At 33.8% G+C, this 10,280-nt stretch overlaps 1 protein-coding gene across 1 annotated transcript; it reads right to left on the reverse strand.

Annotated features, from left to right (window-relative positions):
- Positions 1 to 127: 127 nt before the first annotated feature.
- Positions 128 to 880, reverse strand: LOC130903064 (uncharacterized). Its single transcript, XM_057815325.1, has one exon. The coding sequence runs from the start codon at positions 878 to 880 to the stop codon at positions 128 to 130; it is 753 nt and encodes a 250-aa protein (XP_057671308.1).
- Positions 881 to 10,280: the final 9,400 nt, after the last annotated feature.

A 10,280-nucleotide genomic window follows, 5' to 3' on the forward strand; every position in this document is an offset into this window, starting at 1 on the left:
CGAGACTCTTATGGCTACTGTGCCCATCTAGGAGCAAAAGAACCTTATTGTTTTTAGATGCTTTCGTATACTTCACGAAATGCTTTAGCCATCTACAAAAAATTTCACTGGTCATCCAACCTTTTTCTTATACGAAAGCTATGCTACCAACGGGAGCACCGTTCCTAAGCTCATCGTTCATCCTTTGACGAGGGTAAATAAGAGCAGGAGGGATGTAAGTGCCCATGACATTCATTGCGCACACTACGGCCACGTGCTGCCCACGCTCTGCACTGCTGAGTGCACCAACTTGCTTCCGACCTTTTGAAGCGTAAATTTTTTGACATTTCTTTTGGACCGTAGTCAAACCTGACTCATCCATATTAAATATATTTTCGGGGGGAAAGTTGTACTGCTCCAGAGTGTTAGATAGTGCATTGAAATAGGCTTGAATACTAGGCTTGTTAAAAGCCTGGGCTCTAGCTAATGATGTACTTTCTGGACTACGCAAAGAAATTCGTGGATTGCGCTTCAGGAATCCCCTCACCCATTTCCAACCTGCCATTTTTGTTTCACGATTGAAACGATGCTCTATTTTATTTTTTTCGGCTACTTCGAATACCATCCGCCGCAAATCTTTAGAGGTTAAACCAAAAAAACGTGTTTCCATATCAATAATATATCCTGCAATCTCCTCTTCGATGGCTTTAGAGAAAATTGCGGTTCGTCCTCCCAAATTAACCTTGGAACTGTCCTGTTTAGCCAAACGCCTTCGCAAAGTTGTTTTGGGAACATTGAAGGTCTTTGCAGCCAACTTAAAGCCCATACTGTGATCTTGTACGTTCTCAATAGCCTGTCGCATATCATGCTCGTCCCACTGTTGTCTTTTTTTGGATGCCATCTCTATAAATGGAAAAGAAAAACTACTAAAACAATATATTTATTTTGTTTATTTCAGTTCCAATGATGGACCCCTGGTCCATCATTGGGATCCGTTAAGTAGTCCAACATATGCCATATTGCATAAATCAGATAAAAATCTTTTTTTGCTCTCCGCCATAACCTCAATTTTTACTCGCCAATCAACATGCAACAGTTCTATCAAGCTGTAGTAACAAAATCAGATTCTAAAACAAAAGTTATCTAACATCATGCCATGCTACTTTGTTATATCAATACATACCAATTTCAATTTATTTATTTATTTTCACAAAAACGGTTTAGATTCGCAAGAGCGCTTGTAAACAACTGACTATAAGCATCAATCAACCCAACCAATATGGTGGTAGTGTAATATGCGCGGTAAATTTGAAAATATAGCTAGTGGTTCATCATTGGCGGGGGTCCATCATAGGCACATTTCCCCTGGATATTAGAATGTGGGTTATTTACGTAAAAAAGCAAACACAAATTTTGAGTATACGGAAAAAAATTTTGAAATGATAGTTATAGATCTTTCAATTTTTTACAACTTTGTCATTTAACTTTTTTTTATTAGACTTCTTTAAGACTGCCAGAAATCAAGATAAACGGTTTTTCATCGAACTATTATTTTTTTGTTTAAAAAATTCTTCTTCTTTTAATGCTTACCCATTAATGGATGTTCGCTTCTCTATCTCTAGCGGTATGGATCAATGTCTGAATATCTTATATACTCGTCCACTGCCTCAGGTTCCGCAGCCATGACATCCTCTTCCGTCCCAATCCTCTCTTACCTTCAATCTTGCCCTCGACTATCAGCTGAAGGAAATGATATTTATGGCCTCGCATTATTTGGTCAAGATATGCAAACTTTCGTTTCTTCACGATGTTAAAGAGTTCACGGTCTTTATTGATACGCCTGAGAATATCCTCATTCCTCACTTTGGCAGTCCATGGTATCTTCAGGATTCTACGATATACCCACATTTCGAATGCCTCTAATTTGTTGATGTTTTTCACCTAAGTGTCCAACCCTCCATCCCGTAAAGAAGCACTGACCAAACGTAGCAACGCACAAGTCTCAGTCTAAGATCAAGATCAAAGTCGGTACATGTAAATACATTTTTAAATTTTATGGATGTACTTCGAGCTTGTTCAATTCGGCATTTTATTTTACCGTCCGACCACCATTCTTCATATAGCCATGTTCCTAGATATTCAAATTTTTCTACCCGTTCTATAGGTTTTCCATTAAATATATGTTACTCTAGATATTCTAAACGTATTCGCTTCCCTAGTGATAATCATCATCAGTTTTTTTTATGTTGATGTTTAATCCCATGTTTTGGCTATGTCCGCCTACTATATTAATTAGTTGTTGTAGGTCATCTATATTATCTGTAATCAGTACTGTGTCATCGGCGTAACGTATATTGTTGACCCCGACTCCATTGACTTTGGTTCCAATGTCTCTAGCTTCAAGTGACTCTCGAAAGATGGCTTCAGAGTATATATTAAACAGGAGCGGCGACAATATACAACCTTGACGTACTCCTCTGCGAATCCGAACTTGCTCAGTTAGACCATGATTTACTTTAACTTGCGCTTTTTGGTGCCAGGACAGATTTTCGATACAACGAATGTCTTTTTCGTCCAAATCCAATTTTTTAAGGAGCTGCATAAGTTTGTGATGTTGAACTTTATCGAAAGCTTTTTCGTAGTCTATGAAGCATAGACAAACATTTTTTCTTTGGTCATAGCAGTTCTGTACAAGGACCTGTGTTGCGACTAAGGCCTCTCTTGTACCTAACCCCTGTCTAAATCCAAATTGCTAGTCGCTTATATTATTATCACATTTTCTATATAATCTCTGATGTATTATTCTTAGGAATATGTTTAGGGAGTGGCTCATAAGGCTAATTAGCCTATGATATGATAGAAGATCCAGTTAGACATTCTTCTGCATCGAGTTCTCTGGTCTGGTCTGGTCTATTGTCGTCAATAAGTTTTTCTACATAGTCTTCCAATATCCTGTATTTCTCATGATCTTCTATAACTATCTGGTTGTCCTGGTTGGTTATTATGCCCAGACTTCGTTTTTTAAATATACCAGCGGCTTCCTTTAATCTTTTATGGATGTTGAAATCATCGTGTCTTCGTTGCAGCTGTTCTATTTCGTTGCACTCGTTTTTAAGCCATTCATTTTTTGCAACTCTAATTTTTGATCTTATGAATCTCTGTAAGTCTCTGTACTCATTTATATCCTTTTTTAGTTTTCTACGCTCATCTAATAAGAGCAAAATTTTATCGGTAATCCATTTTTGTTTTTTATTTCTAGATTTGAATCCTAGAACACTTTGTGAGGTATTTCTTAAAACACTTGCTATTTCTACCCATGATTTTGACGGGTCATACTCTTCGACCGTGAACTCTACGACATATTTTATCATGTTTTTGGATATTATCCTATATTCTATCCTATTTATATATATTATTCCTACCCCTTTTCTGTGATTTCTGTCCTGGTTTCCTGAATAATAGAAGACACCATTTTCGACGGGACATATTCCAGAGTTGGGCCACCAAGTTTCTGCAACTCCTAGAATATCTATCCTGAGTCGAGATTTGCCAATTTCCCAGCTTCGAAAAGGCTTTGGGTATTCCAAGTTCCAATTTTTAAAGTTGTACGTAAGTTTAGTCTTTCTTCTAAGACATTCAAGTCAGTCCCCCCCGGAGATCCGATCGGGGAACTATTTAAGACTCAGGAAAATTTTGCTCGAATGAATCCATGTGATTCTCTTGGGAAAAATACACTAGGTTGTTTCCCGTTGCCTTCCTAGTTTTGCTTCAACCGCTCCTAACCTGGAGAACAGACGTTGTTTGCAGCCGCCCACTCTAGGTCAAACGCTGCGTGGGAATCTTCTTAGCTTCATCGCATTGAGACCTTATCGGCATGGGTGGCCCTACCTATAGCTACGCTACCGCCGGCATCATTCCCTGGATATAAGGTTACTGATCCCTCTCACCAACGACAAGGTTTTGATTCCCCTAGAGAGGGTTTCAAAAATTATCAACCAAGATTTATGTGCTGATGAATTATTATCTTTTAATACGAGGGCGGTTCGAATATAAGGTAACAAGCTTCACTGGTTACATATTTTTGGGATTTCTTCAGAAGGTTTTTTATCCTTGGACAACTCGGACAAACTCCTCCATCGAGCTTCAACTACTTCGCGAGCTCTTAAGAGTTGATTCGGAGAGACGTTTGGAGTTTTGTCAAATCTTCATGAGGAGTTATGATGAAAATCGATTTTTTTTCATAATTTACTAGTTTAAAGTTTTGTTTCCCACTATAATCTGGCCGGTCGGTAGTGAGAGCAATAAAAACGCGTAATCGGCTCATGGGATGCTAGTGGTACCTTTTATAACGATTCGTATTGGCTGAAGCATTGTCTGAGAAAGTCAAGTTAACACAGCTGCACGTTACATTAATTTACTATTGTTATATTCTAAAAATCTTATATTAATAATTATTTGAAGCTCTTGTTTTATTATGTTATTTATTTACTTTGATAAAAATTAAAAATTAAACTACATTTCTAACATGCGCTTTTACAGTAAGAATTATGTGACTGTATAATAGCGCATGTTAAACATGTACTTTAGCTTTTATTATTCTTTAATATGTGGTATTACAGTTATGTTCTACATTGACTATCCTCTATTTTAAAATAAATTTTATTGTTAAAAGTGGCTGTGATCGATATTCATGGAACTAAATTTAAACTGTCTATTTATCAAGGTCGTTTATGTAACAGCTGCGCGAATTAGTTCTTATTTTGCAAAATATTTTGGTAGTTTCAAATCTTCCGCCTGGCTGTGGGCGTGACTTGAGGAAGATTGTCACATTCGAATGCACATCGCTTTACTATAATTGTATATGCCTTTTACAAATTCTTGTTGAGTTCATGACTCACTCATGTTTGTGCCTTTTTGCTGTTACGTCTTCGATTAGTTGCCTTTAAGTGTTTATTATCTGTTTTACAAATGGATGATTTGATGGCAATGCCACCACTATCACCTCCTAAAAAAAGGGTGCAAAGGCATCTGTCATTAGAGGAGAAAATAATGATTACAAATGTCTTCAAGGCAAATCTGCTACAAAACCCAAGCAAGACTAAATCTCAACACGTTGAATTTGTAGCTATGGCAACGGGTAAGTAATCAATGCAATTAGTCTACCGCATGTAAATTAATTCAGTAATAAAGGAGTAGTTTGAGTTACCGTATTATTTTAAATATATAGATAAGCACATGGCTTAATATTACGTTATTATTTTAGGTTCAAGTAATGCATCAGTATATAGAGTCCTTAAAGAACACAAAGAAAACATTTTGACGGAACCTAAAGAATATTCTAGACGATTAGAAGAATCGTACATTCTGTTTTCTTAATCAACGAATTGTGAACTGTCCAAAAAATAATGATGGCTATTGATCGGCATGAAGACTTGCCGACCTTAAAGAAAACAACCCTGAAAACTTTACTCGAATATTTTGTTCATTGCAGTTTCAAGGGCCGTTCTAGGAACTGTGTTTTGGAAGAAAAAAAAACGAAATAATTAATTGGAGAAGATTTCTAAGGGATATTAAAAAATTCGAAGAGGAAGGAAGAAAAATATATTATCTTGACGGGACTTGGGTGAATGCCGGTCACACAGTGAACAAAATATGGACTGATACTATAGTCTTAAGTGCACGAGATGCATTTATCCGTGGCCTTTCAACGGGCTTAAAAAACCCGACGGGCAAAGGACAAAGATTAATAATCTTACATATTGGCTCCGAAAATGGTTTTGTAGAGAATGGTCTAGATATGTTTCAATCCAAGAAAACGGGTGACTATCGTGAGGAAATGAACTCAGATAGGTTCGAGGGTTGGTTTAAGGGAATTTTAAATAAACTTGAGGACGGATCAGTCATTGTAATGGACAATGTATCCTACCATTCCAGAAAATTAGACCAGTGTCCCACAAGTTCAACAAGAAAAGCGGACATACAACTGTGGTTAAGGGAACGAAATATTAATTTTGAAAACAATATGGTGCGGGCAGAACTATTGGCATTGGTTAAAGAGAATCGGCCATTAGTCCAAAGATATGTCGTTGATGAGATGGCCAAAGAGAAAAATGAAATTGTTTTACGTTTTCCACCTTACCATTGTGAATTCAACCCAATTGAACTCATATGGGTACAAATCAAGGGTGAGGTGGCAAGGAAAAACACAATATTTAAAATGAGTGATGTCCAAACTTTATTTACTAAAGCTTTAAATAAAGTTACCCAAACCAATTGGAGTAAGGCAATCCAATATGTCCGCTTTTTTCGAAATATAATGTGGGACATTGATAATTTAATGGAAAGTGGAACCTCTAATAATAAATTTAAGAGCTGATTCGTCCTCGTCGGAATCAGATTCCGATTTAGATTAAAATAAAAATTCATCCGCCCTTATATCCCTCTCAACCACCTTTTTTGAAAACAAAGAATTTATTCAGGAAAGGACCTTGTGTTGTTTATAAAGATTATTATTATTATTTATATCGTTTTTTACGTATTTACTTTATAACCTTTGATACGTATTTGAATAAAACATACAGCACGACATTCCTTTCTTAGATATTACTTTACAGTATTAGGTACCCTTACATTTTTATTTAATATACCATAAATTTGAAAAACTGTCTAACTATTTAAGGTTAGGGAAAATAAACTTACGGTTAAAATAATAATTATATATATTTATAAATACTTTTAAAAAAATCAAGGCAACGTGTGAAATATGTAGGTATAACATTTAGTAGTTAACTAAGTGAACGAAGATTTTAATGTATGAATGCTATGCAATTGATAAACAAAAGTATTATTTATATAATATGATATTAAAATAAAGTATTTAAAATTCAAATAGAAATGTTAGTTTGAAAAAAGCATTTAAAATTCAATTCAAATTTGCCACTAAATGCCTTTTAGTGTTGTGTATGGTGTGATTCAGGCTTACATTTTCTCTCTCGTGCACTATGCACGTGATTACTCTCTGTAATGAGCGGCCATACTACAGATCGTGTCAAAACACACCACAAAAATAAAATGGTTTTGTAGAGAATGGTCTAGATATGTTTCAATCCAAGAAAACGGGTGACTATCGTGAGGAAATGAACTCAGATAGGTTCGAGGGTTGGTTTAAGGGAATTTTAAATAAACTTGAGGACGGATCAGTCCACAAAAATAAACGATCCTTATATATTGAATCTGAATGTAAGAAAAAAGACTTGGACCAAATAATATCTCTCGTGTTTCATAAAAATCTGTTCAATTAGGAAAACTATCAACGGATTTTCCTCCTAAAAGCTTTATAGCCTTCATATTCTGTCATATTTATTATTTTAATCCGCGTTGAAAGTATTTATATAACGAAAATCCGGTAGGATGTCTTTTTCGTGTTTACGTTTTGTCATTTTGCAACGAATTTGTGAATACTTTTCCGTGATTTTTTTAAATAAAGTTTTTACCACAATTTCGTTCTACTTTTTATACCCTAATATGACAAATATAAACCCCATCAGTTAGCTATTAAAGCAATGAACGTTATCAAATTTATGTTTTCAATATGAAGATTGATTATTTTTGTTTTCCTGTGTAAATGCGAAATTAACTAAATTCTACAACAACACGCACCATATTGCTTTCAAATTAAAATGGTTTATCATAAAAATCATTGTGTAATAGAGACAAGGTGTGTTCTCGCGCACGACCAATGAAAAAATCTTTCAAAACGCCACCTTATTGGAAATGCAGCCAATCACAAGACTGCGCGGATTTAGATGTTGGATGCTATGATGACACAATTACATTCATTTATTGTTTGTTTGTTTTTTTTTCACGTCAATCAATGTTTGATTTAAGAAAATATAAAATTTGAGTTTGAGCTAAATAATTTAAAATAATATAACTGTCTAGGTTATTATTTTCAAAACAACAATATTATGATTGCATGGCATTATGGCGGTGTTTCGGAAGTGCGTAGAACAGGTCGAAAATTGTTATACATATAAAATATAGTTTTTCTATTTTCTTCTACTGATTAATAGACGGCGCTAGTCGAATTCACATCACGATATTCAAAGGAGATATAATGCAATATTCGACGAGTTATTAGCCAGGAAGTTAGTTGGTTTCTTTCTTGAAAAACGTCTGAATACATTTTAACGTTAAAGTGATACAAAATTACGAAGTTAATGATAAAAATTGACGAACCAAATAACTGTAATTGTCATTCTTTTGTTGCTGTAGATGACCGGCACCCAGATCGTCCTGTGACTGTTTCAACATTACTTCCATTAAACAATAACTCTGAGGGTCCTTCACCTTATCTTACTCTTCTTCAATTTCTTGTTTCTTAGACCTTTTGATATATTAATACATCTGAATGTTGTTGACTTTAGGTCTATTCTGTTTCAAAATTATAATTTATATCAATAGAAATAAGCAGATTGTCAGTGTCAATATCATATTTTGATAGACTTAAAGAGAAGTCGAAACGTCAACATCTATCTTTCTTTGAAAAACTATCAAAAAAAAACTAATTTTGAAACAGAAGAAACCTAAAATCAAAAACATTTAGATGCATTTATATTATATATATATATATATATATATATATATATATATATATATATATATATATATATATATATGAGAACTGAATTGGAACAACTTCCAAATTCAGTGGTAAGTTCAATAATTACTCATCTTGTATTGGATATTGTGAACAATTTGAAATTTTTGTATCTCTTAGATAAACCCCAACAAATTGGTATTGTGTGTTACATATCACACAATTTGATTTGAACTATACGACGATGTATTGATAACTTGGTAGCCTAGACTAGTTCCATGCATAAATAAAATATTGCGTTACCATAGCAACGAACAATAACTTATTAAATGTGTTAGTGTTAAGTTTTACGTCAAAAACTTAACACCAGAGTTATGCAATAAATTGAAAGAAAAAATATGTTCACCGAAATTGTGAAAATCGAAAAATTGGAGTATCGAGCCAAGTTCATCTACTATTTTTTTCTCTGGATTCTTGTCTTAATAAATACATCAAAAACAATTTGAGATAATTCCATAGAAACTCTATGTTTAGATAGATGTTTAAATGAGTGAATTTTGAAGTATATCTATTCTGTCGTAAGAGTTTTCATTCAGTGTCTTAGTTCTGTCTGAGAAACTTAGAATAACTTTACCTTCAACTTCAAGTAGAGTACATGGATATGCACATAGCTTCTCAACTCGGATACAGAAAATTCAGGAAAAACGAGTCAACATTTGTCCATACTTTTATCCACTACATGTGTTCAGTAAAAATTGAAAATCAAGTACTCGTCTGCTCCCGATTTTTCCAGGTTCTTTTTCACATTTTCCCAGTCGAAATTTCGTCAATTTACTATCACCCTTCTATTATGATCAATATTAATTTTAGAAAATACATGTATAATACAACAACCAAATTTTTTTAGTTTAAGTAATTCTTCGCTCACTGCTGTTTTTGAGAGTCTTCAAAAATTTTCTATCTAGTCTTTTTACGATAAGCAATAATATTCTAAATCTATCTATTCTTTAGGATGAGCAATAATATTCTCCCCTAATTGTGACGGGAAAAAATGTTGAGAATCTTTCATTTGTGCATCGAGATTATGCGAAAAAAATTGCTATTTTCAAGTTGTTTTATTGGAATTTATTGAAAAATAAATAAAATTGATTGATTTGGACATAAGAAAAATTATCGGCTTGACAGTCAAAGAATAAATTTACGTCATATTTATGAAATTTCTGTGCCAAATGGAATTGACGGAAAGGGACATAAAAATGATTGGCAATGCGGTCAACGTGTTAATCATGGAATTACTCATATTTATGACGCTTTAAGACGATATAATTGAAATTTTTTTGGAAATTTAAGGAAAAGGCATGAAAATGATAAAATTTGGCATAAAAAATGATTTGCATGAAAATAATGGAAAAATAGGATATTGAAACAAACTTTATTGAGAAAATTAACAAATTTTTATCAAAAATTTGAACGGAAATTTGAATTCCAACAGAAAATTTTTTTAAAAATAGAAAACAAAATCGGGATAGTGAATCGAATAATAGAGGTAAAAAATTATTTAATTACAATAAATATATGTAAAAACTTATGGTATAGGGTAAGTCCGGGACAGATGGCCCAACGTGTGAGATGACCCATTCCAATATTTCCGCAAATTTTAACTTTACGTTTAGCGTTACTTTAGCCACCTTCTAATATTCAT

The sequence above is a fragment of the Diorhabda carinulata genome, chromosome Y (genome assembly GCF_026250575.1).
Source record: "Diorhabda carinulata isolate Delta chromosome Y, icDioCari1.1, whole genome shotgun sequence".
Classification (NCBI taxonomy): domain Eukaryota; kingdom Metazoa; phylum Arthropoda; class Insecta; order Coleoptera; family Chrysomelidae; genus Diorhabda; species Diorhabda carinulata.

Coding starts and splice junctions, on each gene's coding strand:
- LOC130903064 (XM_057815325.1), bottom strand. CDS start 880: ATGGCATCCAAAAAAAGACAACAGTGGGACGAGCATGATATGCGACAG.